At 42.6% G+C, this 27,905-nt stretch overlaps 4 protein-coding genes across 7 annotated transcripts in view; 2 read left to right on the forward strand and 2 right to left on the reverse strand.

Moving 5' to 3' along the window:
- WDR76 (WD repeat domain 76) overlaps positions 1-2,408 on the reverse strand; it is a 61,280-nt gene extending 58,872 nt beyond the window's left edge. For 2 of the 4 annotated variants that reach the window (XM_042942175.1, XM_042942174.1), the window contains exon 1: positions 430-540. In XM_042942175.1, the coding sequence (XP_042798109.1) occupies positions 430-489 (60 nt within the window). In that variant the 5' untranslated portion in view covers positions 490-540. Of the gene's footprint in view, positions 1-429; positions 541-752; positions 859-2,284 lie in introns of those variants that run through there. The other 2 variants (XM_042942176.1, XM_042942177.1) reach the window with 2 other exon arrangements.
- A 40-nt stretch (positions 2,409-2,448) lies between these two features.
- MFAP1 (microfibril associated protein 1) lies at positions 2,449-18,905 on the forward strand. The gene is made up of 9 exons (XM_042942178.1): positions 2,449-2,696; positions 8,870-9,089; positions 11,306-11,435; positions 11,998-12,185; positions 12,672-12,780; positions 12,883-13,043; positions 14,338-14,497; positions 17,966-18,055; positions 18,154-18,905. Exons 1-9 carry the CDS (start codon positions 2,618-2,620, stop codon positions 18,334-18,336), a joined length of 1,320 nt encoding a protein of 439 aa, XP_042798112.1. The 5' UTR covers positions 2,449-2,617; the 3' UTR covers positions 18,337-18,905.
- A 1,678-nt stretch (positions 18,906-20,583) lies between these two features.
- Positions 20,584-21,988, reverse strand: HYPK (huntingtin interacting protein K). Its single transcript, XM_042942186.1, has 4 exons — positions 21,707-21,988; positions 21,328-21,383; positions 20,901-20,952; positions 20,584-20,749 (listed from the first exon to the last, which is right to left on the reverse strand). The coding sequence occupies exons 1-4, from the start codon at positions 21,866-21,868 to the stop codon at positions 20,654-20,656; spliced, it is 366 nt and encodes a 121-aa protein (XP_042798120.1). The 5' UTR covers positions 21,869-21,988; the 3' UTR covers positions 20,584-20,653.
- A 133-nt stretch (positions 21,989-22,121) lies between these two features.
- Positions 22,122-27,802, forward strand: SERINC4 (serine incorporator 4). Its single transcript, XM_042942189.1, has 12 exons — positions 22,122-22,596; positions 23,081-23,257; positions 23,428-23,606; positions 24,071-24,150; positions 24,281-24,374; positions 24,631-24,842; positions 25,021-25,116; positions 25,216-25,342; positions 25,742-25,814; positions 26,251-26,299; positions 26,446-26,599; positions 26,783-27,802. Exons 1-12 carry the CDS (start codon positions 22,483-22,485, stop codon positions 26,976-26,978), a joined length of 1,551 nt encoding a protein of 516 aa, XP_042798123.1. The 5' UTR covers positions 22,122-22,482; the 3' UTR covers positions 26,979-27,802.
- Positions 27,803-27,905: the final 103 nt, after the last annotated feature.

Consider the following 27,905-nt stretch of genomic DNA (forward strand, 5'->3'; position numbering starts at 1 on the left):
CCCATGAGTCTGCAAACATATAACAATATAATGACTACATTTATAACTGAGGAGACTATGGCAACTATCAGTTTCCGAGTAACTGGAATTTCCAGAGTGAGAAGCCGGCATTAACTGCTTCAAAAGCAAGTGCGGGGTCCCTGATCCCACTCTGCCCCTATTTTGGGGGTTATTGGTAAAAACCTTCCTCAACACTGAAGGTCTAGTTTCCATAGAGGAAAATCAGGGCAGGTATCCTCAATTATCTTTTGAAGCAACACCCCCGAAAAACCCATTAGTTGAGAGATGCCCCAAGGAGCAATTTTGAAAATAGTTCTGGAGTGCGAAGGTGGAAGGTGCCAAATCCTCGTGTCCTCCCAGGCCTGTGCCCGGCAATCCCTCGCGAACACTGAGGCAGGAGTACAGCCGAGAACAACAGACGTTTCTCACCTTCACCTGTTGTCGCTGTCTGGAGCCCGCCTTTTCTTCGCTGGCTGAGCGCGACCCCATCTTTTCGCGGCTTAGCAGCGGGCGTCTTCCCGCCAAGATCTCGGCGGGAGGGGCGGGGATGGGGTAGAGGAGGAGCAGCGGGGCGGGGACGGGAGCGGGGGCGGGCCCTGGCGGGCGGCGCAGATCGGCTCTGACGCCAGCTGGCCGATGGAGGGGCCTCGGCATACGGGCATTACGGTGATCTCTATACATGTCAAGCTCACCAGCCTCAATCAAAACTCAAATTCTTTAGGGATGCGATTGGACCGAATCCACATTTTTACCTTTGATCCCGGGATTTTTGATGCTGCTGATGCCAGTATCTCGCTTTGAAAAACAATGGCGCTTCTGCGCCACCTTGGAAAAACCACCTTGCCTGGCAATGGGAGCCTGGAAAAGATTCAGACGCACTTATGGATAGAGAGCGGAGAAAATCGAAATCAACATGCACCCTTTACCTGGGCTCCCTGGTTCTTTATAACCCCAACACGAGAAAATTATGCCATATGGCTACCATACTATCTTCTTCCTAGGAAGGGAAGTATTTTGATTTTTTTCAAGAGTTGATAAACTGATTTAAATTTTACTTGATCATATGCCCACCAATTAACTAAGATCCTAATAATGACCGTATAAAGCCCAAAGGCTTGGGAAAGGTTGTGAAATCATTTTTTTTGTATCACAAAGTAACATAAATAAGATTTTAGTGCCCTGTTATTTTTAGTTACAGCCATATTAAACCCCCCCCCCCCCCTCCCCGGGTTGCCATGAGTCAAAACAATTGGTTTCCCCATCAGATTTACTCTGTCTGGACAGCACGGTTTTGGAGCTGTTAAATTCAAAATATAAATTTCTATGTACTCTATTTTTAAGATCCTTATCTAGACCAAAATTACTTCCCTGGTTGGTTACCTGGGCCCTCCATTGTTCCTGGCTCCAGATTTGCCCAATTTTATTTACTCTCCCAGCCTAGACCCAATAACACAGGTGAAATAATTTGAGAACTAATCCTATTAACATTAACTTTAGGGCCTTCCATGATGTAGTTCCTGCCAAACTTTCACCACTGCTTAACTCAAAACCTACTAATAAACTTTTCATAGTTTATACTTTCATAGTTTCCTTAGTAATAAAAATTATTCAAACTTTTCATAGTGTTTGATATGTACCAAAATATCTCTGAATTTCAAGACTGTACATGCTGTGCCATCTCTCCCTACCACAGCATTTATAAAATCCTTTCTATGGTGAAATGTATTCTGACTTACAATCACCCAATATTTTTTACAAACCCAGCTAGTAAATTACTATTTGTTACGATTCTGTATGCACTGTAAGAATTCCCTAACAAAATTTAAACCTTTAGACAATGCTCCATACTCCTTAGGGAGCTAAGCACGGTAAACACATCAAGTACTTTATAATTACTTATGGACTTAAATACACTGTCTAGCCAGGAATGTTTTAATGGGCGGTCTTGAGAAATTGAAAAAAACTGTTAAGCCTGAAAGTACACTGTTCTGACCTCAGACGTCGCTCCAGGCCCCTTGGGGGATTTTTTTTTTTTAATGGCAATGGCCTAAATCACCACCACCTGCCCTCGCGCGACCAAAAAATATCCCACCACAACTCACTCGGCTTCATCGACTGAGCTAATCAGGTGCTATTAGCAGGGCTTCTATTCTCCTTAAACTCCAATTCTGAATTGTCAACAATATGGACAAACTGCCCTTCACTATCTGCTCAACTTCTTATTAATCACTATCCCATTTTCCTCAGCTTCAAACCAACTTAAGAGGGACCCCTTAATTCGGACCTTCCTCGCCACAGGAGCTTAACAGCAAATCCCAATGGGAAGCAATTTCCCGCCAGAAGTTCCGTCCAAACACTGCGAGACTGAGGAAGCTAGAGAAGCCTGTGAACATGCGCAATAACAGACTCGGCCTTCTAGTGGGAGACGCCCACAATCCCACAATCCTCTAGTCGCGTATTTCCGGTTTTTCTAACTCCGCCGTAAGTTGCGTTTTTATCTGTCGCACAGCCGTGTCCAGCGCCTCCAGGAGAAGTGGGCTTTTCTGTTCGTTGACGTTGTCGCCGTTCACTGTTTGGAATCACTGAAGTCTCGGGAGTCACCGCCGCTGCCATCAACATGTCGGTCCCAAGCGCCCTCATGAAACAACCGCCCATTCAGTCTACGGCTGGGGCCGTCCCAGTTCGCAATGAGAAAGGTACTGTGCTGAGCCGTTTTCCAGTCGGATCTTATCTCTTTCCTCAGCATACTTAAAACCTACCTATACAGACCACCCCAACCCCACCAACCCTTAATATTACCCTGCCCCGTGTTTCTTCGACTTTTCTCATCAAACTCGCCCCTAATCGCTTTGCTTAAAGGAAAAAAAAAACCCTACTTTCATCTCATCTTGTTCCTATTGCTTGTCTTCTGCCCTCACAGCAAGCATCCCTCCCCTCTTTCCTTGGACTCCACGTATAAATTATACTAATATACATAGTGAATACCTGCTTTTGCAGAGCGTCGTGCGGGATACAGCCCCTTTTTTGTTAAATATAGCCGTCTGTTTATGCTGCTTTTATAATTAACATTATTTTACGTGTCTGTCTCCCTCTACTGCATCACAAGCTCATAACGTCCTTGAGACAGGAACCAGGTCTTATTACACTTTTTATTCCTTTCAACCTACGCAGTGACTGTATTAAATTGAATACAAACTTGTGTAAGGCAGTATTAAGAAATTCATATTGTAGATGCGAGACATGTAAAAAGAGGCACATTCTAAGCAGTGTGCAGTTTTTCACAACTGTGATTCCTGTCACATAGGTGATATAAACCAAACGATGTGGAAGGGCAGAGAAGGAATAATCTCTTCAAATTGGTGTAATCAAGGAAAGCTTCTTGAAGAAGGTGGCATATAAGTTGATCCTTAAAGGACGAATAGGATTCCAGGGCAGATAGAAGAAGGAACACTATATCTGTTTGGGGAGTTAAACTAAAGAGTATTTTTTCAAGGAGGATTTTGGAAAATAGTATCAGCTCTTTCTTTTTTTTTTTTTTAATTTTTTTTAATGTTTATTTTTTTGAGAGAGAGAGAGAGACATAGTGCAAAGAGGGGAGGAGCAGAGAGTGGGAGACACAGAATCAGGAGCAGGCTCCAGGCTCTGAGCTGTCAGTACAGAGTCCGACGTGGCCTTAACCCACGGACCGTGAGATCATGACCTGAGCCGAAGTCAGGAGCTCAAGTGACTGAGCCATCCAGGCACCCCTCTTTTTTCTATTTTAAATAAACTGTACCTACCCTTGTGCAGCTTGTCTTTATTTTTTAATTCAACGTGGCTTTTGACAAGTATGCTTTGATAATAGAGATCTAATTCATTTTAACTACTTAAGAATTCCATTGTGTAATTAGGCCAGTTTATTCCCTACTGAGGGGCAGTTAGTTGTTTTTTCTCCTGTTACAAACAGCGCTGTAGTTGTCATTCTTTTTTTTTTTAATTTTAATTTTTTAAATAATCTCTCACCCAACGTTGCCCTCAAACTCACGACTCCAAGATGAAGTCTCATGCTCCACTGACTGAGCCAGCTAGGCACCCCCTGTAGTTGTCATTCTTAAATGTGTCTCTTTAGTGCACTGTGTAAGAATTTCTCTAGGGTAGACTCCTAGAAGTTCATCATCAGTATAACTAGCTATTTTCTTTCTAAGTTGATTAATTTATTTTGAGAGAGGGGGAAGGGCAAAGAGATGGGGAGAAAGAAAATCTCAAACAGGCTCCGCACTGTCCGTGCAGAGCGAAACGTGGGGCTCGAACTCAGAAACTGTGAGATCACGACGTGAGTCGACGTCAAGAGTTGGACACAACTGGGGCGCCTGGGTGGCGCAGTCGGTTAAGCGTCCGACTACAGCCAGGTCACGATCTCGCGGTCCGTGAGTTCGAGCCCCGCGTCAGGCTCTGGGCTGATGGCTCGGAGCCTGGAGCCTGTTTCAGATTCTGTGTCTCCCTCTCTCTCTGCCCCTCCCCCGTTCATGCTCTGTCTCTCTCTCTGTCCCAAAAAATAAATAAAAAACGTTGAAAAAAAAAAAAAATTTTAAAAAAAAAAAAAAAGAGTTGGACACAACCAACTGAGCCACCCAGGTGCCCCATAACTGGCCATTTCCAGTTGCTCTGCACGTGGGTTGTAAGAGCATTAAGAGTTTGTATTTCCCCATATATTCATCAATACACTTGATTGTATCAGGTTTTTTTTAATTTTGCCCATTCTAATGGGTATGAAATGATATCTCATTATTTTAATTTGCATTTCCCTAATTACTCGCAAGGCAAGGCATCTTCATATATTTATCAGTTCTCTAGGTTTTCTCTTCTCTGAATTACTTGTTTCTGTCATTTACGTATTTTCTACTTGGTTTGTTTTTCTATATCCCAAGTCTGTCATATCTGTTTCCCATTTTGTTTTGGTTTTTTGGCTTGTCTTTTCACTTTAATTTTGGACTTTTCTGTTTCATAGGCATTTTTAATTTTAGTGTTATCATATTTACCAACTTTATCTTTTATAGCTTGTGATGTTTGTATATTGTGTAAGAAATCCTTCCCTGGGGGCGCCTGGGTGGCTCAGTCGGTTAAGCGGCCGTCTTCGGCTCAGGTCATGATCTTGCGCTCCGTGAGTTCAAGCCCCGCGTTGGGCTCTGTGCTGACAGCTCAGAGCCTGGAGCCTGTTTCGGATTCTGTGTCTCCCTCTCTCTGACCCTCCCCCGTTCATGCTTTGTCTCTCTCTGTCTCAAAAATAAAAACGTTAAAAAAAATTTAAAAAAAAAAAAAAAATCCTTCCCTGTACTGAGATTATAGATATTCAAATTATATATATATATATTTTAATGTTTTTATTATTTATTTTGAGAGAGAGACAGTGCAAGCAGAGGAGGGGGAGAGAGAGAATCCCGTGATGTCACTGCAGAGCCTGACATGGGGCTTGATCCCACAAACCGAACATGAGATCATGGCCTGAGCTGAAATCAAAAGTCAGACACCCAGAAGCCCCTAAAAATATTTTCTATCATCTAAGTGTTTGTATATACTAAATAGGATTGAATACACAATTGTGCAAGACAGACTGTAATTTAAAGAGCTTATTACTCAATAGGGATGTAAGTGTTTAAGATAGGTTTTTCACACTTGGGTCTTAATCCATCTGGAATTTTGTGTGTGTGGTGTCAGAGATCTAATTTTACTGTTTACCTTATGGTTAACCAGTTGTCCCTACTGCTAGTCATTGTTTGACTAGCCCATCCATTCTCCACTGCATTTTAATGTCGCTTCTGTAATATACCAAGCTCTTGTATGTAGGTTTGTCTGCTTTCTAATCTGCTCCATTGGTCTCTATGTATCCTCTGAGTCAATGACCTATTGTTTTAATTACTGTAAGTTGTTTTTTTTTAATTACTGTAAGTTTAAATAAGCCTTGCAATCTGATACAAAAACCCTCCCCCACTTCACCATTTTTTTCATTAAAACTTTATTTTTTAGATCAGTTTTAGGTTCACGTTTCCCATATACCCTCTGCCCCCACACAGGCACAGCCTTCTCCATTATCAACATCCCCTACCAAAGTGATATATTTTTGCAATTGCTGAATCTACATTGACACAGCATAATCACCAAAGCCCATAGTTTACATTAAGGTTTACTCTTGGCATTGTATCTTCTATGGGTTTAGACAAACATTTAGTGACCTACATCCATTATTATGGTATTGTACACAGTATTTTCACTGCCCTAAGCATTCTCTGTGCCCTGCCTATTCATCCCTCCCCCAGCCCAACCCTTGGCAACCACTGATCTTTTTACTGTCTCCATACTTTTGCCTTTTCCAGAATGTCATGTATTTGGAATCATAGAGTATGTAGCTTTTTCAGATGGGCTTCTTTCATATAGTAATATGTGTGTAAGTTTTCCCATGTCTTATGGCTTGATAGCTCATTTCCTTTTAGCACTGAATAATATTCCATTGTGTAGACATACCATAGTTTATTCATTCACCTAGAGAGGGACATCTTGGTTCCTTCCAAGTTTTGACAGTTATGAAAAAGCTTAAATAAATATCAGTGTGCAAGTTTTTGTGTGAACATTAGTTTTCAACACCTTTAGGTAAATACCAAGGAGTGCAATTGCTGCAGCATATGGTAAGAGTATGCTTAGTTTTATAAGAAACCACTGAAGTGGCTGTGCCATTTTGCATTCCCACCAAGAATGAATGAGCATTCTTGTTCTACATCCTCACCAGCCTTTGGTGCTATCAGAGCTCTGTAGTTTGGTTATTCTAATACATGTGCAGTGGTATCTCATTGTTTTATTTTGCATTCCCCTGATGACATATGATTTGAAGCAAATATGCTTATTTGCCATCTGTGTATCTTCTTTGGTGAGGTATGTTAAGGTGTTTGGCCTCACCTTGTTCTTCAGGATTCCCTTGGTTCTTTTTGACCTCCTATTTTTCCATGCAATTTTAGAATCAACCTGAGGACAACTGTGAATGGAATTGCCTTAAAATTACAGGTCATGCAGGGGCGCCTGGGTGGCGCAGTCGGTTAAGCGTCCGACTTCAGCCAGGTCACGATCTCGCGGTCCGTGAGTTCGAGCCCCGCGTCAGGCTCTGGGCTGATGGCTCGGAGCCTGGAGCCTGTTTCCGATTCTGTGTCTTCCTCTCTCTCTGCCCCTCCCCCGTTCATACTCTGTCTCTCTCTGTCCCAAAAATAAATTTAAAACGTAGGAAAAAAAAAAATTACAGGTCATGCAGGGGTGCCTGGGTGGCTCAGTCAGTTGAGCGTCCGACTTGGGCTCAGGTCATGATCTCATGGTTCGTGAGTTCGAGCCCCATGTCGGGCTCTGTGCTGACAGCTCAGGGCCTGGAGCCTGATTCGGATTCTGTGTCTCCCTCTCTCTCTCTGCTCCTCCCCTGCTCACACTCTGTCTCTCTCTCTCTCTCTCTCTCTCTCTCTCTCTCAAAAATAAAGATAAAAAAAAAATTAAAATTACAGGTCATGCATTTATTGATTGACTTGGGCACAGTTGTCATCTTCTCTCTTCCTTGAATAGGATATATTTCTCACTTATTTAGATCTTTTGGATCTTCCAATGTAATGATATATATTTCCTCTAAAAAACTTTGTAGATCATTTGTTGAATCTATTCCTTGGTATCTTATAGATTAGTTACTATTGTAAATAGTATTTATTTTAAGTTTATTTATTTACTTTGAGAGAGAGCGAGCACGTGAGTGTGCACACAAGTGGGAGAGAGGCAGAAGGAGAGAGAGAATCCCCAGCAGACTCCATGCTGTCAACACAGAGCCTGACTTGAGGCTCAATTTCACAAACTGAGATATGACCTGAGCCAAAATTAAGAGTCAGACGCTTAAATGACTAAGCCACACAGGCGCCCCTGTAAATAATATGTTTAAACTTTATTTTCTAATTTATGTAGCTAATGTACAGGTACCCTTATTTTTATCCAACATTTATTAAGCATTCTCCCTGAATTCATTTTTAGCTTGCCTGTTTGTTAATCTTTTATTTTCTACATAGATTATTATAGTCTGCAAATTGTGAGTTTTTTTTCCTTTTCAATCCTTATCTTTTGTCTCTTTTTCTTATTGCCCTAATTAGAACCATAATAAAATGTTGACTAGAAGGTGTGATAGGGACAATGTAAGGATGCCCACTGTTTTTTAAAGGAATGCTTCTAATTTATCATTAAGCATAATATCTGTTGTTAAGATTATGTAACTTAAAATACATAAACTTTAAATAATATGTTACAGGGCACCTGGGTAGCTCAGTCTGATTTTGGCTCAGGTCATGATCTCACATTTCCTGAGTCTGAGCCCCACATCAGGCTCTCTGATATCAGCACAGAGCCCACTTTGAATCCTCTGTCCCCCTCTCATTCTGCCCCTCCCCCACTTGCACATAGTCTCTCTCCCTCTCAAAAATAAATAGAAAATATTAAAAAAAAAAAGAATGGGGCACCTGGGTGGCTCAGTCGGTTAAGCGTCCGACTTCAGCTCAGGTCATGATCTCACAGCTCATGAGTTCAAGCCTCAGGCTCTGGGCTGACAGCTCGGAGCCTGGAGTCTGCTTCGGATTCTGGGTCTTCCTCTCTCTCTGCCCCCTCCTCCACTCATGCTCTGTCCCTCTCTGAAAAATAAAACAAATATTACAAAAAATAAAAAAGAAGAAAACACCATTAGATGAATAGATGGTTGGATAATGGCTCTCTTCTCCTGCTTCAACTCTTGTTTACCAGGAATACAGGGCTCTACCTGCAAAGGCAGAGGTTCAAGGACATTGGGAAAGAGGCTGCTGAAACATAATACATTATCTTTATCACCCAGGTGAGATTTCGATGGAGAAAGTGAAGGTAAAACGTTATGTGTCGGGAAAGAGGCCAGACTATGCCCCTATGGAGTCCTCAGATGAGGAGGATGAAGAATTTCAGTTCATCAAGAAAGCCAAAGAACAAGAAGCAGAGCCTGAGGAACAGGAGGAGGATTCATCCAGCGACCCTCGACTGCGGCGTTTGCAGAACCGTATTAGTGAAGATGTGGAAGAGAGGTAATGACTAGGGTTATGTTTCCCTGGACCTAAACCCCTACAGGTTACTTAACAAGAACAACAACAATAAGAGCTAGTACTTGAACAGTACTTACTATGTGCCAGACACTGTTCAAGTAAATTTCCTAATGTAATTTAACCAATAACCTTGTAAGGTATGTACTATTATCCTAGTTTACAAATGAGGAAACTGAGGCACAAAGGGGTTAGGAAAATAACATGACCAAAGGTATATAACCAGCAAGTGGCAACCAGTAAACACGAGGTTACCTCTGGTCCAGAGGCCCAAATTAACTCACTAAGGAAATAGAAAGCACAAACCACTGGTTGGTTTGTTAAGAGGAGTCTTAAAATTTGAGAAATTGAATTAATCCACTCACTTGTTTTAAAGGCTAATGAGGGGAAATGACACTGATGAAGTAGGAAAAAAGGCCAGATGAATAAATGGTCTCATATAGGAAAGGGAGCCTCCCATTGAAGGATTTTGTATGTTGTGAGTTAATTGAGACATTACCTTACAAAGTAAACCAGACGTCTCAAACTTTCATAGTTCATATTGTCTTAGGAATTTTCTCAGAGAGCCCCCAGGCCTAAACAGTTTTGTTTATTAAGTAGTTAGATCCAAATAATTTCTAAAAATTCACATTTTAACATTTAAAGCCATTTGCAAAATACAATACACACAAAAGAAGGAACATTTTTATTTCATTCTTTTTTTTTTTTTTTTTTTACTGTTTCAATTTTCTTTATTTTTTTATTGTTGAGAGAGATAGAGCATGAGCGGGAGAGGGGCAGAGTGGGAGACAGAGAATCCAAAGCAGGCTCCAGGCTCCAAGCTGTCAGCACAGAGCCCGATGTGGGGCTCAAACTCACAAACCGTGAGATCATGACATGAGCTGAAATTGGATGCTTAACTGAGCCACGCACATGCCCCAAGTTTTTATTTCATTCTTACATAACCATAATCACTTATTAGTGGGGTTTGTGTGCCTTTTGGACACTGACAACTTCTCCAACTTTGGAATCAGAATGGCAATGTCACTCTCATATCCTGTACCATATTGATCTTCTTGGAGTACTTGCTTTTTAATACAGGAGTCCCCAAAAATCCAGTTTCACAAAGATGCAGTGTCACTGAAAAGAAACCTAGTGTGATCTAATGTTGAAACCGAACCACCTGGAGCTATAAATCAATCCCAGCACATCCATATGTTTGTTACAGTGCCTCATGATGCCTCAGCTTACATTTAATGTTTTAATCCAACTTGACTATTTACTCTGACACTTTGTTGTTTTGTTTTGGTTTTTTGTGGGGGGTTTTTTGAGCACTTTGAATTGCAAATGCTATATCTGTATTGGTTTAATTATGGTTGGTTGGTTGGTTTTTATTTAAATTCAAGTTAGTTAACATATAGTGTAGTATTGGTTTCAGGAGTAGAATTCACTGATTTATCACTTACATACCACACTCAGTGCTCATCCCAACAAGTGCCCTCCTTAATGCTCATTACCCATTTAGCCCATCCCCCCACCCAACACCCCTCCGGCAACCCTCAGTTTGTTCTCTGTATTTAAAAGTCTCTTATGGTTTGCCTCCCTCTCTTATTTTTCCTTCTCTTCCATTATGTTCATCTGTTGTATTTCTTAAGTTAAATTACACATATGAATGAAATCATACGATATTTGTCTTTCTCTGACTTATTTTGCTTGACATAGTATACTCTAGTTCCTGACACTTAAAATTAGTTTCTTTTATTTGTACCTCAGTTTCCCCCTCTCAAGACTTAAGTTGTTTTTTGTTTGTTTTTTTTAATTCTTATTTTAATTCCAGTTAGTTAACATACAGTGTTACATTAGTTTCAGGTATACAATATAGTGATTCAACACTTCCATTCATCACTCCGTGTTCATCATGACAAGTGCACTCCTTAATCCCCATCACCTATTTAACCCCATACCTCCAAACTCCTCCCCTTTGGTAACCATCAGATTGTTCTCTATAATTAAGAGTCTGTTTCTTGCTTTGTATATTATTTTTTCCCTTTGCTTATTTGTGTTGTTTCTTAAATTCCGCATGAGTGAAACCATATGATATTTAAGACTTCAGTACCAATAAAAGCAAACATCATATCCAGGTGCTCTACGAGTAAGGAATGTGGTTGGTGCTCTTTCGTTTTTGTGATATTGGTGTTACACCTGAAGATGCTGTTTTTCAGATTGGCTCGCCATCGGAAAATAGTGGAACCTGAAGTGGTAGGAGAAAGTGACTCAGAAGTAGAAGGAGATGCGTGGCGCATGGAACGAGAAGATAGCAGTGAAGAAGAAGAGGAAGAAATTGATGATGAGGTATAAAAAAGGAAAATGGAAAATTCTTTCTAGTTCCAAGAAAAAGTTGGGGCCTATTCTTTTTGAGGTCCCAAAGGCACAAGCTTACTGCTTTTGGCAGGATTCTGATCCAGTGTTCCCTATTGGTTGGAGATAGAGTTGAAAATAAAATAGTCCTGGGTGCCTGGGTGGCTCATTCTTTTAAGCATCTGACTTCGGCTCTGGTCATGATCTCACAGCTTGTGAAGTCCCACATCGGGTGAGCTCAAGTCCTGCTTTGGGTGAACCTTGCTTCTCTCTCTCTCTTTCTCTCTCTCTCTTTCTCTCTCTCTTTCTCTCTCTCTCTCTCTCTCTCTCTCTCTCTCTCTCTGCTTCTCGCGGGATTCTCTCTCTTTCCCTCTCTTTCTCTCTCTGCCCCTCACTCACTTGTACCCTCTCTCTCACACACACATACACACAAAGAAAATGGTGCTATGTTGTATTTACTAGTATCAGAATTTGTTAAGGTTGATGAGGGAAAAATTAAAAGCTGCCTTAGAGCACAGGTCATTGGGCTGACTGACTTGGACATATAACTTGATAGGAAATAGAGCGGCGCCGTGGCATGATGCGTCAGCGAGCACAGGAGAGAAAAAATGAAGAGATGGAAGTCATGGAGGTGGAAGATGAGGGACGTTCTGGGGAGGAGTCAGAATCAGAATCTGAGTATGAAGAGTACACCGACAGTGAAGATGAGATGGAGCCTCGCCTTAAGCCTGTCTTCATTCGAAAGTAAGTATCTCACAAACCAGGCCTGAGCTACTACTTTCCAGGTCTAAGGATAGAAGCCTCTTTTCTACCTCATGCTTTTCTGAAATGTAAGCACCAAGCGAAAGTGTTCTACCAAATTCCCTACCTGTGCAGAATATTTGCTGAGGAATATCTTGGAGGTAGCAGAGAGCCCGAGTTGATTTTCACATCTCCCTTTCCAGTTAAAGAGCACAAAATTAAACTTGAAGAGTAAATTCCTGTTCCTTTCCTAATGTCGAGAAATCCTACTACTTACAGTCTGGCAGGTTCCTTACTATTCAGGCAGTTCTCAAAAATGAATGGAATTGTGATGCTGTAAATACCTGAGGAGACTACCAGTTTTGGCTCGTTGCAAATAATAGAGCCAGTGATTGTTGGGCTTTTTCTGATTTGGATGGGACTTGAGTTTGAGGACAAAGAGCTCCACGCTAAGGGCTTTGGGCAATTAACAGGACCTCTGTGCTGCAGGAAGGACAGAGTAACAGTTCAAGAACGTGAGGCTGAAGCATTGAAACAAAAGGAGCTGGAGCAGGAAGCAAAACGCATGGCTGAGGAGAGGCGCAAGTACACACTCAAGGTACTGGGAGTGGCTGTGAGGATTGCACACAAGGAGGAGTATGCTTAGGTTTGTCTGAGGAAAACAAGGAAGTCCAGCAGTTAAATCGTTCTCCTTACCCAGATTGTAGAAGAGGAGACCAAGAAAGAACTGGAGGAGAACAAGCGGTCCCTGGCTGCCCTAGATGCTCTCAATACTGATGATGAAAATGATGAGGAAGAATATGAGGCATGGAAAGTTCGGGAGCTAAAGAGAATCAAGAGGGACAGAGAAGATCGAGAAGCGTGAGTAATAAGATGGGCATAGAGTTTGATACCGCTAATGGGACAGATTCCTAGTAGGGTAGCTGTAAGACTCAACACCTGCTGTGAGTTCCATTCTCACTTTAGGGTTCCTGCAACTGGGTGAGTTTCCCATAATTAGAAAGTGGCTTATTACAATAAAATCAGGGAAAAGAAACACTTTTCTTGGTGTTTCTCTATGATAGAGTGCCAGCCAATACTCCCTGTAGTTTCATAGTAGACACACACAAGTTACTCACTATTATCAGTTACAAAAACCCAACCCAAAATTTGGTGACTTGAAACAATTGATTATTCCTCACAGTTTTGGAGGTTGGCTAAAGAGTTCCTCTGCTGGTTTCACCTGGTCTCTCTTACACAGTTGTATCCAGCTAGAGGACTTACTGGGCTAGAAAGTCCAAAATGGCTTCATGCACATGTCCATTAGTTAATCCTGACTACCAGCTAGAATGCCTCACTTCTTCAGTGGGCTAGATTGGCTTCCTTATGTAACAGTCTCATGGCAGTATTCCAAGAGGGTAAAGGGGGAAACTGACCTCTTTGAGGCACGCATGTCATTTCTGCAAAGGGGCATGCATAACGGTGAGGGGAAGAATTTGTGGCATTTAAGTAATCTACCACATTCCCTGTTGTTAGAGTAGAATCATTTCTGAGCTGCATCATCCATTCTTAAACATTACTAGGAATGAGAGTAATCCCAGATTGCAAAGGGAAACCATCACTAGAAAACTCTGTCCTCAGCCTGCAGTTCCTAAGATTTTTATCCTGGATTTCAAGGGATCCATGTACCCTTTAAAACTGTATACAACATTATGTGTACATTTGTATTTTTCTGGAGGGAGGGGATCTTTGACCCCTTCTCCCAAAAAGGTTTATTTCATAGCATTCTACTTAATGATGGTTAACCCTTGGTTTGTGACATGTAAGTATATATAGGACTACTAAAGAAATACCAGTAAAATCTTAATACAAGTTAAATTTGGATTTTTTTTAAGCCAAGTAGGCTTTTTAGGGAGGGGAAATTAATAACTTTGCAAAATCAAGCAGTAATAGTATGCCTGAACCTTTAAAGGTTAGAATCAACTTTTGGAAGTTTGCAATAATGAAGACTACATCAACTTTTTATATCTTGGTCTCCTGATCTGAATTCCTAACAGGCAATGACTAGAATTGAAGAAAGTAAATAGTGCTTGAAAGGAGATGAGACTGCGTTATGTTCAGATAATTGAGTCTTTCTGAAACTGGAATGGTACTGACAGTTTTGTTTTCTTCACAGTCTTGAGAAGGAGAAAGCAGAAATTGAACGAATGCGAAACCTGACTGAGGAAGAGAGGCGAGCTGAGCTTCGGGCAAATGGCAAAGTCATTACCAACAAAGCTGTGAAGGGCAAATATAAGTTCTTACAGAAGTATTATCACCGGGGTGCCTTCTTCATGGTAAGAAATGAAAAGGGAATGGGAAGGTTGGTCTGTAGAAATAACTCCAAACCTGTGAGTTCTTTTTTCCCTCCAAGAATAAACTGTCTTGGGATGTTACTTTCACTTGCCAATGGTCAATTTTCTCAGTTACTTTTTGCGTCTGAAGAATATAAACCCAATAGGAAAAACGATTTGGCAGCAGGATTTTAGAAGTAGCAGCAACTATTCTCTTTTGGCTCCCACTCTCAGGAGGAAATGATGTAATAGAAGAATTGAGGAACTGAAATACCGAGATAGTGATCTAAATAGATACATCCTAGACTGTTTAGATTCCCACAACCAATTAGATATCACTGTTCATAGCCAAGTGAGAAATTTTGCTTATGCAAAAATCATGCCCTGCAAATAGCTTTACATTAACTCATATTTGGATGCAAAAATTTAATTCACTTCATTCTGAGCTGACAGGAAATGACTTAAACCTAACTAACCAAAAAATGGTTAACCAACCATTATGTATAATATCAACAAGATTTTGTTCTTCATATAAAGACTAAGGCCAGTAATAGAGTCTCTTAATCCTATAAAGTGATGAAGACTTCTTCCAAATTATTTATATTATACCAGTGATAATTCCTTAATGGAGACATGTCAGAAAAAGAGAATGGGAGAACTGATTGCATTTATTAACATAATACCATGTGGTTTGTTAAATTATTTCCTGACGCTAAAGGAAAAGCTTTTTCAGGGGTGCCTGGGTGGTTCAGTTGGTTAAGCATCTAACTTAGGCTCAGGTCATGATCTCACAGTTCATGCGTTCGAGCCCTGCATCAGACTCTGTGCTGACAGCTCACAGCCTGGAGCCTACTTCGAATTCTGTATCTGCCTTTCTCTCTCTGCTCCTCCCCCCTGCCTGCCTCTCTCTCTCTCTCTCTCTCTCTCTCTCAAAAATAAACATTAAAAAAAAAATTTTTTTTAAGTATTTTTTTCAAATGCTGTATATCAAACCCTAAATATCCTCCATTATAGCTAAATCCCTGCCTTTCACTGTAGACAACCAGTAAAATTTTCAAACTTCAGTGGAGGGTTCCTTATTCCCCTCCAAAATCAGTTTCAGTCTATTCAGCAGGAAATGTTTGCTTATTGTATAGTTTTCCAGCCCATGTAGTTGTTTTTTTTTTTTTTTAAGTTTTATTTTTTTTTATTTATTTTTTGGGAGAGAGAGGACAAGCAAGCATGGGAGGGGCAGAGAGAATCCCACGCAGGCTCCACAGTCAGTGCAGAGCCCAATACAGGGCCTGAACTCATGACCGTGAAATCATGACCTGAGCTGAAATCAAGAGTCAGACACTTAGCCAACTGAGCCTTCCAGGGTGCCCCGCCCATGTAAATTTCTAGATTGGAGTCTATGGAAATTATGAATTTCTCTAAGGCTGTTTTGGAAGAACCTGTTCTCCTGGTACTTGGTGTGAAGTGGAGACTCATCTCAGCTCTGGCACGGGAGTGGGGGCCCCAGGGCAGGCCCCAGGAACAGAGTGCTCTGGCTGACACAATATAATTTGGAGCCATTACAATATATTGTATGTAGGACACTACTGTGGAGCTCTTAATATGCAGAATTTTACATAGTATGAATGCTAACCATTTTTACGATGATGCTATTCATATAATATATAATACTTGCTAAACAAAATTATGAAGCATTGCTGACTAAGATACATAAGGAAAGGGTTACATGAAAGTCTTTTGGTTCACATATTCAATAAACTCTTCTTATCTGGATAAGGAGAGTGAGGAGAGTGAAGTTAAAATATCTTCTGAGATTGAGAGACTCTCCACCCTAACAAGGAGAAAAGTAGATCTCACAAAAACTGTCTGTCTTATCTTTAAAGCCTTTCTATAGCTGAAGAGAAAAGAATACTCCAAAAGTGTGTATGGTTAAAGGACTCCACTCTTACACAAAGTTGTCCTTAACCAAGATGGTGCTGTTTTAATTCCTTCAGCACGTTTGTAATTTGTATCATAACATTATGGTTTTAACTAACAGGTTGATGTGAAACTATTCTCTATAGTTATTTTATAGTTAATTAAATAACCTTTTGAGCATTTACTATGTAAATGGCACTGCTGGTTTTTTTTGTTTTGTTTTGAGGTAGACTCCATGCCCAACATAGGGCTTGAACTCACGACCCTGAGATAAGAACTGAGCCAGCCAGGCACCTTAAGAGCACTACTGTTTAACACTGCTAGAGGATATGTAATTTGTGCCCCTCAGATGGCTTACAACCTAAAAATGGGGCTAAGGCAAATATATACTGTACTATAACAAAAGGACAAGCGAAAATACTGTGGGACTTCTGAAGAGGGAGAGGTTTTATTTTGTAGATGGAAAAGAGTAAAGGAGGTGACATTTAAGATGTGTAAACTTTCTGACTTGTATAAGTAGGAAGACATTCCAGGTGAATGGACTAGGAGGGGAGGCAAAAAGTATCATCTATAAAGGGAAGTTGCAAGGAGAGGTAGATTAAAGCTATATAGTATTTGGCCTTGACTATTACAGAGTTGTGCATATTTAACAAAACAGAGAACCACTGAAAGTTTGTGACTGTGGCAAATGTATAAGAGTGTTTTAGGAAAAAAATCTAGTCGCAGTGTGTAAGATTGATTCCAAGAAAACACTATACCCCAGATAATGGGAACTTATAGGAAGTGGTGGGGCACCTGGGTGGCTCAGTCCGGTGAGTGTCTGACTGATTTCAGGGTCATGAGATGGGAGTCCCACATTGGGTTCCGTGCTGAGCATGGAGCCCACTTGAGATTCTCTCTCCCTCTCTCTGTCCCTGCCTCCCCCCACTCTCTTGCTCTCTCTCTAAAAAATGGGTGATGGGCATTAAGGAGGGCATTTGCTGGGATGAGTGCTAGATGTTATATGTAAGTGATGAATCACTGAAATCTACTCCTGAAATCATTATTACATTATATGTTAACTAACTTGGATTCAAATTAAAAAAAAAAAATTGGCAACTCATTGTGCACAAAGATTACTCAAATTTTTAATTTGGGTAATTAAGAAAATGTTCCTACTAATGGAAGAAGCTAGAAAGAGATTGGTTTGGAAAGGTTAGGGAAATGATTTTCGCTTTAGATGTGAGTCTGAAGTCCCATCCGAATATCCAAGGTAAGATATATAATGGGCAGCAGAAAATTCAGGAGCAGACATTAGGAGCCTGTAGAGGCTTCTACAGAGTCGGAGTTATGACTGAATGAACATACTGAGTTCAGAGAATATAGCCAACCTTCAGGAAATGTTTACATTTAGTAAAGAAAAAGACAACACAAAGGGAAAAAGAAGTATCATCTCCTCAACTAGATGTAAGCTCTTGAAGAATAGGTTCTGTACCTTCTTTGTATCCCTTGTGGCTTAATAAATTTGTGATTTGAATATATGGGAAATAACCACAAGATTAATAAGATTCTTTTCTACAGGATGAGGATGAAGAAGTATACAAGAGAGATTTCAGTGCACCTACTCTGGAGGATCATTTCAACAAAACCATTCTTCCCAAAGTCATGCAGGTAATGGGGTACCTTAAGAACAAGCAAGAGAGAAGTAATGTATTGAGGGCTGGGACATGATATTTGGTGGTATAAGTCATCATCTATCTTTCTTTCAGGTCAAGAACTTCGGGCGCTCTGGTCGCACCAAATACACCCACCTTGTGGATCAGGACACCACCTCTTTTGACTCAGCATGGGGCCAAGAGAGTGCCCAGAACACAAAGTTCTTTAAACAAAAGGCAGCTGGGGTACGAGATGTATTTGAACGGCCATCTGCCAAGAAGCGGAAAACTACTTAGAGTTCAACTATTTATTCTTCCGGCTGTGGAACACAAGGGGACATCTTAGCATCTGGTCCTTGATTTGATGTTACTCTTATTTACATGGCCCCTATATCCAGCCTATTGGACCTACTGCCATACTTGTGACACTAGGTAACCCAGTCTTTGAAGGTGCTTTGTGAGGTTTGGACTCATGCTGAGAAACCCACAGAAAAGCACTATCCAGGTAGGATTAGAGGCTCCCCACTTAAAACCATTTCTGAGAAATCTTAGGTTTCATCACATCTCTGCCTTCCTTCCCAAATTCACTTGGGACTATTCCAGGTTTCTTTTTCCAGCCTCTTAGCTTGGGTTAGAAACATGGGCATGTAAGTGGACAATGCTACCTTATAGGAAATCTAATCTCACAGATAGCTGTTTTGAGTTTTTGGTTGGAGTCAGTTTTTCTAAGTGAACATATTTTTTGATCCATTTATGTGTGTGTGTCAAGAAATAAAAGAATCATACACGAAGGTTTTTTATGATACTGGAAATGTGCAGGCTAACAAGAATCTACCTATTAAGTAAAATAAAAGCAGAGAATTGTTGGGCTGAGTTTTTTACATTTTGATCATCACCTTTGCTCTCAGAAACAAACTCAGATGCTAGATAGGCTATATTCTAAGTGGCACCCAGATTTACTCCATGAGCAGAAATATGTATGGTTCTCCTTGCTCTAAACTACAGCTGTATTTAGAACAAAAGTTGACGCATGAAATGAGGAAGCGAAGTACTTACCAGTATCTTCTCCATGCCCAGCTTCTGTATCAAGGATGGCACAGTGCTCTCCCAGTTGCAATGTAATGACATCATGCTACACTTAATTTCAGTGATTTTCCACTTAATATTTACTACATAACCACCCTGCACATGGCAGAGCACTAGGAGTCAGGAGTTGTAAGGAATGACATTTAATCAGTGGGAAGGCTATTTCTCAATTACATAAATGAGAAGGCCAACGTCTTTTTACAATCTTTTAAAATGCCCCACTGGGAGAAACACTCAAATTTCTAAATGTCCTAAAATAAAAATAAGAGTATAAATTACTATGAGGTAATAAACCCATAAAGATGAGTATAGGTCACTTGTGTGGGTGCCAGAGAGGGATACAACCTAAGAGTTCCCCTAGACCCAAAATGAGACTAGCCATTGAAAGTTTATTTTGAGAGAATGCGTCCCCATGCACACACATGAGCAGAGGAGAGGGAGAAGAGAAGGAGAGAAAGAATCCCAAGCAGGCTCTTTGCTGTGTGCGTGAAGCCGATGGGGCTCAATCTCACAAACCATGAGATCATGACCTGAAGCAAAATCAAGAATCAGCAACAAGGCACCCCAAGACATTTACATTCTTTTAAGAACATGTTTATAGCTATTTGAGTGTCTACTCTGAGGCAGACACTAAGCTTTTTACATTCACCAACTCATAGGTTCTAAATCTATTCAGGGGCGCCTGGGTGGCTCGGTCGGTGAAGTGGCTGACTTCGGCTCAGGTCATGATCTCACAGTTTGTGAGTTTGAGCCCTGCGTCAGGCTCTGTTCACAGCTCAAGCCTGGAGCCTGCTTTGGAATCTGTATTCTCCTTTCTATCTGCCTCTCCCCAGCTCATGTTTTCAAAAATGAATAAACGTTTAAAAAAATTTTTAAACTCTATCAGGTATGTATCATTTTACAGTTGAAGCAGCTCAGCAAGTGAAATGGTCTTCGCTCCAGGATAGAAAATGGAATGTAAGGTAGTGTTAACAGTGGCTCAGAATTCAAATACTAAATCAACTTCATAAAGTCTTTCATAGATTAATTCTGTATAAGATCTAAGCTTTGATATCTTCTATTGCACTTACCATGTTTCTACCTCAGTATTTAAATTAATTCAGTGGCTTATGAACAAGACTAGTGGCTTACATCTATATACAGTGGCTCCTTAGCAAGTACTGCTCTTTGAGTTATTCGTAAACCACTGTAGAGAGCATGCCATGGGCTTCAGCAATTTTGCTGAGACTCCAAATATACCTTGAATACTATTTAGCTAGTTAGATGAGTTGAGTTTGGCCTGCCACCTAGCATCTGCATGTGAACATGAGGTCATGAGGTATTTTTCTATACTGATCCTTCATATAATTTCATGAAATCCTGGGGCGATGAGGGGAGTTGCTTAAATTCAGTTATATTCCAACATGTAAATTTGCTACAATAAATTACAGTATGATACATATAGCACTTGATCCAAGATAATTGCAAAATAAGAATAAGTCTTTATTGAAATAAAATAATCCAGTGAGTGGGTCTGAGAAAGCAAAGATCAGTTGGTTAAGGCAATAAGAGCCTCTACCACATTGCCCATGTGTTCCCTCAAGCTCCGTTCTGCTGCTGCTCGTGAGATCTCCATCTCTGTCATCTGCAGGAAAAGGATCAATGATGTTACCCAAGCCTCTTCTGGAGTATTAAAATGCCACCAAGACTTGCTGACTCTACTTGTTTCAGTAAACAACCCCAATTCAGCAATGTAAACTCCTCTGCCCATACACTAGTTAAGCATTACTACTCACTATCAGCTCCAGATCTTCCTTCTTAATGGTGACTTTGGCCAGTTCCTTCTCCCTGCAAATATTCATGTACATTAATCCTCCTTCTCTAAACTCACCAGTCTTCACCATCCCAGGAAGGATCATTCCCAGCTGTGCCTTCCAAATAAATGACTTCTGACAAACACTGTTGAGTGAAAACACAAAATGACTTCCACTCCCTCACCTAACACCCCCTTCCCCTCCTGTCTGGAATCTAGGAGAGGCAGCAGGGACTGTCAGGAGGCCTTTCCTTCCAACCGACACGAGAGTAAGGCTGAAACCTTATATATGCAGGAACTGGTGACAGAGTTGAAGAACAGTACAAGGTATAAAGGCTTAACGATGCCTTTATTTTTGTATGGGGGAAAGAGATGAACTGGTAGGGCTGGCTGCACGTAGGTAAACTTACCGCTCCTGTTTGGCTTTCTGCTCCCGGGATCTTCTGTCTCCAATCACGGACATCGCCTATGGGGGGAAAAATATCTGGTTACTGCTCTGCTACCCACAATTGCTAACAATCTAAAAAGCCAGTAATAAGCGGGTCAGGGGGTCCATTCGCGATGACGAGTGTATCAGGAAGCAAGGCCTAGGTTTAATTCAATTCTGTCCACCTTAAACCCAATCTTCGTCAAGCTCCTTTTGCAAGCGGAGGGCTCTAATGACGGTTTCCCTTTTGCCTTCTCTCGCCAACTAGATGGGGTCCCCGTCTTGGGAGCGAGGATCACAGTTACAACCTAAGAGGCCCCTCCGCTCTCTGCCCACCCAAACACGCTCACGGCCAACCTCACCGTCTCCAGATTGGAACTCTGGATCTCCTTCTCCTCCGCGTAGTCGGTGACTCGCTCCAAGTCCGCCGCACCGCTGTCATGCTTCCGTGGCTTCTCCGGAGGCCGCTCCGGGCCGCTGGTTTCAGTCTCCAACTCCAGCTCCACATCCCCCTCGGTAGCCATACTGATCCCACCGTGCTGCCGCAAAGGCCCCGCCCCACCTCACGAAGACTTCCGGTAACTGCCCCGAAACTTCCGCCCGGAGAGGACGAGGCGGGGCTGGCTTCGGGCCACACCTTCATTAATGTTTTGGATTCTAGAAGCTTCAGCCAGGACAACAGGTCGTCTCTCGGACTTCCTTCCAGTGTTCTAGTATTGTTTCCTCCAAGGCCCTCTCCCACACCTAGTCCATCACCACTCCAGGACTTCCCAACCGACAGACATCCTTCTCTTCACCTAGATTCAACCCCCCTCACCAACACCACCGCCCCCCTGCCCCACCCAAGTAATTCTGTCCAACCAGGATGGATACGCTCTAATCCTAAACCAATTAAGAATGCTAATCCACCAGAGGCCTGATTTGCAAACTGCTCCCTAATCTGGGGAGAACAGCCTGAGTGGCCAAAGGCCAGGGGCAGAAGTAGCTTGAGAGAGACATTTGCATTTACCACATCCTGGAGGTCGGTGTTCTTTTCCTGATGTCCCTCCCCATTCTACCTTAAACTGGGTGACCACCCCTATGAAGACAAAAGAAAACTGCTTTCTCATCTACCTTCCATCTGGTGGACCTGGGTCTAATGCCTGGGACCACGATGGTGGGTGCAAAGGCGGTCACAGGCCCTAACACCTCCCTTTGCCGGACACAACGCACTGGAGTCAGCAGTGTCATGGTGAATCCTCCCTTCTATCAGGTGAGAGCGTACCTTGGAAGAGAGGTTCGGAAGGTCCCTAGAGCAAGAACTATCTGAAAAAAATGGAAGGGAACAGTGGCTGAAGCTGGGGAGGAAAACCCACAGGAGCCAATAAAGATGATAGGCCTTCCTTTACCCTCTGAGGCCTTTCCCTTTGCCCAGAGACTACTACCTATCCCTTCCACTTCCCAGTACCAGATCTATAGGTCTACAGAAAGGTGAGAGGCCAGGTGTGACTTAGGCTTTTAGGAAGGTCTGCTCAAGCCTGCATCAGCTCTTATGATGAAAGCTCTACTTGATGTCAGTGGAAGGCAATCCTAAATAGCTTGAAACGATTCTGAGAATTCCTGAGTAAAAGGAGAGAAGAAAAGGGAAAGGGAAATTTTGGAATTCAGCCTCTTGGGTTAACCTAATGCATACATTAATGTAAGCCTTTCCTCAGCAAATCTCCACCTTTCTGCCCTACATCTGCTCTGCCCCTCAGGTGTCTTGCTGTTGGCCTGCTCCCTGTACCTGCTGCTGCCATTCTAGATGGCCCCTTGTCACAGAGTCTACTTGTAGCCGCCTGATCTACATCCTCCTTCATGTGGGGGCCTCAGCAGTCTGCTGCCTTCTGCTGTCAAGGACAGTAGTGGAAAGGGTCTGGGGGAAGGCACATGGGGTAAGTGGGAGGGATCAGTTTGCAACATGAGAAAAAGGGAGAAACCCTCCATGGACAAAAGATTCAGATTGGGGGTAGGGGACAAGTGAATGGATACATCCATGAGAAGTAGGTACCTCTCTGTGTATGATGACGGGCCCTGACATTTCTCACATGGACTCTCCCTCCAGATCCAGATGCCCTCAGGGTTGTGTGCCCATCTGTTTGGCCACTCTCACTGCCCAGTGCTCAGTGGTTCTGGGGCTGTGTACCGAGTATGTGCGGGAACTGCCACCTTCCACCTGCTGCAGGCTGTGCTGCTAGTCCAGCTCCACTCCCCTACCAGCCTGCGGGCACAACTACACAATAGGTTTGTGTATATACACTTTGGGTGGGGTGAGGATGGGGAGGGAAGTAGACATAAGCTGAGTAAAGGAAATTTCAAGATGAAGTAACAGCAGTGTGAAAAATCCAAAAACAGATTTAAGTCTCTACTTCTGCCATACTTACTGTGTGACCATGAGCCACATACTTACCCTCCCTCCTTGAGTTTCTAGTTTCTAAAATGGAGATGACAATGGGGTTATTATAGGCAGACCCTTTATCAACTGTTGCAACATTGTCCAGACATTATTTAGGTATAAGAGTTAGAATTTGGAATAGGCTGTGATGGACCAGTTTCTAGGCCCTCTCACATGGGACTGCTTCCTCCTTTCCTATACTTAGTTGTCTCTTCTCTCTTTCCTATAGTTTTGGTTTCTTCTTTGCCTTTCTCCATAGGCACTGTTCACTCTCCTTTGCCTTTTCTTGAGTCTTGTTTTGTCTCCTAACCAGCTTCTGGTTCCTCAAACTGCTGTTCCTGCTAGGTCTCTGTGCTATTGCCTTCTGCATCCCTGATGAGCATCTCTTCCCAGGTACCTTCCATCTCATATCCTAATTAGCAGGAGTAACCTGATAGTTTTTCTAAGAGAAAGAGAGGGTAGGAAGAAAACCAGAAGTAATGATATGAACAGCTACATTTTCCCACTGGTGCCCCACTTGTAGCCTGGCATTACATTGGCATCTGTGGAGGCTTCACATTCATCCTGCTGCAGTTGGTGCTTATCACAGCCTTTGCCCATTCCTGGAACAAAAACTGGTAAGGAGCACCTCTAACCCCAAAGGTTCTTCTTGGGAAGGTTGTCTGACATTACTAGCCTCAGTGGGTTAGGTAAAGGGCATGACAGGTCAATGGTTCCATTAACTTCCCACTGAGCATTACCAAAAAGCTCAGAAATGTGATGACTCTGTGGGTTAGGTAGGATGAGAAATCACACCAGTGTTCCAGGAGAGGAGGAATAGTAATGGGTAAAAAGAAGTGGAGCCCCAAACCACTGCCCACATCCTACCCTTAGGCAGACAGGTGCAGCCCAAGACTGCCGCTGGTTCCTAGCTGTACTGCTGGCCACCCTGGGATTCTACAGCATGGCAGGTGTGGCAACTGTGCTCCTGTTCCACCACTACACACATCCAGCTGGCTGCCTGCTCAACAAGATGCTGCTTAGTCTACACCTTTGTTTCTGTGGCCTCCTCTCCTTTCTCTCCATCGCTCCCTGCATCCGCCTCAGTGGGTACATGCCTTGCAACATTACAAATCTGGAAGACCTTTAGCATAGAAATATTCATTAGCCTCCCTAATCTTAGTCAATTGTCTACTTCCTCCAAAGGGTGGGCTATAGTATAGATGGGGGCAGAGTGTAAATTACTACCCTGTAAACTAAAGCAATTATCTCCATTCTCCGCAGAGCAACCCCGTTCTGGCCTTCTACAGGCCTCTATCATCAGCTGCTATATCATGTACCTTACCTTCTCTGCACTGTCCAGCCGTCCTCCAGAGAGTGGTAAGAACCAGACCTGGACTCTCCATGCTAAAACCTTTTGTTCCTGCCAAATACTTAGTTCTTTGTTCTTACCACCTTTCTTCTGTTGCTCCTTCTCAGTTATCTTTGAAGGACAGAACCACACTCTGTGCCTGCCTGGCCTGAGTAAAATGGAATCGCAAACACCATATACATCGCTGGCAGTGCTGAGTGCTGGCATCATGTATACTTGTGTGCTTTTCGCTTGGTGCGTAAAAGTATCAAGGGGAGAGGTATGAGAGAAGGGAGGATATCCAGGACAGAGAAGGATGGTCAGGAGACTGTCTGGGATCATGGTTTATTTGAACTTGAAAGCAAGACAAGAGTGAGGAAAGTTCCCCATAAACAGAAACAGTTTCTAAGAATAGCACTTGTCAGATGATCTGTATGAGATGAAGGGGGCAGGGAGAATGACTTGAGAATTAAAAATATGTACAAAGATTTTTAGGGCCCTCACATGACGAGATTTATAAATCTTTATGGTGAACGGGCTCTGGGAATACAATACCCACCTGAGAATTACCAAAATGGACCAGCTAGCAATACAGTCTCAGGCAACTCTTGCTATTTGACTGGACCTGCTTGAGAACTGTCTCTTCTTTCTCAGCAATGAGGCTTCCTACCTGGCTGAGGTATTTGGGCCCTTGTGGATCATCAAGGTTTACAGCTATGAGTTCCAGGTGAGGATGGAGAGCTCAATATCCCCAATGCCCTTCCCCCCTCACACACAAAGACAAACACACACACACACCCTACCAGCCTCTACCCAGAATACTCAGATTCTAGCTGCTATTACCTTTTATTGAGTACCCACAATGTGCTAGGCACTGTGCTAGATACTTTACATTCATAATCTCTTTTAATTTAATCCTCACAACAACCCTGTGAGGTAGGTATTTGCTCCATTTTACAAATGGAGAAATTGAGGCACAAAAGGTTAAACATCTTACCAAAGTTTTCATAGCCAGTTATATGCTGGAGCTAGAATTTGAACCCAGATGTGCCTCCACTTTGTATACCAGCCTATCTTTTCAGAGAAGGGGGAGTTTTCTATATTAATACCCTCACATTCTTTCTTAAAAGTCATTCCAAAACATGTTGCCTTTTGTTTTACAGAAGCCCTCACTCTGTTTCTGCTGCCCTCAAACAGTGAAACCAGAGGAAGGTGAGTGTCCATAAGAATGTCCATTAGAACATGTAGATTTCTGCAGAGTGCCAAAGAGCCCTGGAGCGCCTTCACAAAAGAAACTGGGGGAGGAGGGAAGAAGTGTTTCAGTGGCACTGCTCCCAGCAGTCCTTCCCTCTCTCCAGGACAGAGGGGTGGGGCTACCAGGCCAACTGACCAAGAGACCTCTCCAGCTCCTCCAGTGCAAGCCCAGCATTTCTCCTACAGCTATTCTGCCTTCCATTTTGTCTTCTTCCTTGCATCACTCTATGTCATGGTTACCCTTACCAACTGGTTCAGGTAGGATGGAAGTGGGCCTGGGCTATACTTCTGAAAAGCTATTTTAGGAAGAGCAACTTAAGGCCAGTCCTAAGGGTTCTCTGGAGACAAACATGGGTCTGCCATCATCTTTGGTGGGGAGGTAGGACAGGTCTAAAAGCTAAGGTCCTACATATTCTCTAACCAGAGACTTTGGTTCCACAGCTATGAGGGAGCAGAACTGGAAAAGACCTTCACCAAGGGTAGCTGGGCTACCTTCTGGGTCAAGGTTGCCTCATGCTGGGCCTGTGTATTCCTCTATCTTGGGCTGCTCCTGGCACCACTCTGTTGGTCCCCCACCCAGGACCTCCAGTCACCTACTTTCAGGCGACAATGCCATCGCATCAGTACTGCAAGATAACAAATATTCAGCTAGGTACTGTTAACAAACTGGGGGTTCCCTTGAGGTTGTACTCCTAGTTTTGACTGAGGAACTGTCCAGCGCAGCAGATACCTCAAGGACATAATGGGCAGTTATCTCCCTTTAGACTGAAGTCAGTACTATGTCTGAATAGGAGAAAGTGGCCATACATACTCTAAATGCCATGGGCAGAGTATATGACTCACTGGAGCTACTGTTACATCTTTACCCCAGCTCAAGAACCTAACTCCCAAGTTAGCAGCTCAGGAACCACTGCTGATCCCAGCAGACAGTGTGGCACCAGCCCTTTCCTGGCTCTCAGCTTGGAGATGGGGGCAGGGAAAGACCAAGGACTGAAGACTTACTTGGGTCTGCCCTTGGAGATAAAAAGGAAAATAAGCAAGCCCTGGGCCCAGGGAGATAAGCAGCCCAGAACAAACCAGGACACAGAAAGAAAGGAACAAAGACCACCCTAGGTTTTAATCCTGATCTTGAGGTCAAAGGAAGCAGGAAGACAAAAACCACCCTCAATCCTTGAAGAATGACAGAACAGAAGAGAATGTGAATACTAGAGAGCAGCAGGATTTGGGAGCCAACTATCAAGCAGGCGAACAAAATGAGGAAGAATGAGAAAGAGGGGCATAAACTTAGGTCTTGAAGCCTTCCTTCTTAGACCCTCAACTCCATCCTTGGGATGGTGTTCAAGGTCTGGGTGGGAACAAAAATCACAGAAAAGAAGTTCCTACGGTTCTTAGAGGATTCCTCTACCACATACCTGGAGTACTTGTCTGTTTGTTGTAGTATAATAAAGAATTTTTCTGTGATATTTCACTTAGTCTACGTATCTAAAACCTTTTAGAGTCTAAAGTTCTCTCCCCTTTTGGTGGGAAAGGGCAGCCATTCCTCCATCCCCATCCCCCCAAATCC

This window comes from Panthera leo, chromosome B3 (genome assembly GCF_018350215.1).
Source record: "Panthera leo isolate Ple1 chromosome B3, P.leo_Ple1_pat1.1, whole genome shotgun sequence".
Taxonomy (NCBI): Eukaryota; Metazoa; Chordata; class Mammalia; order Carnivora; family Felidae; genus Panthera; species Panthera leo.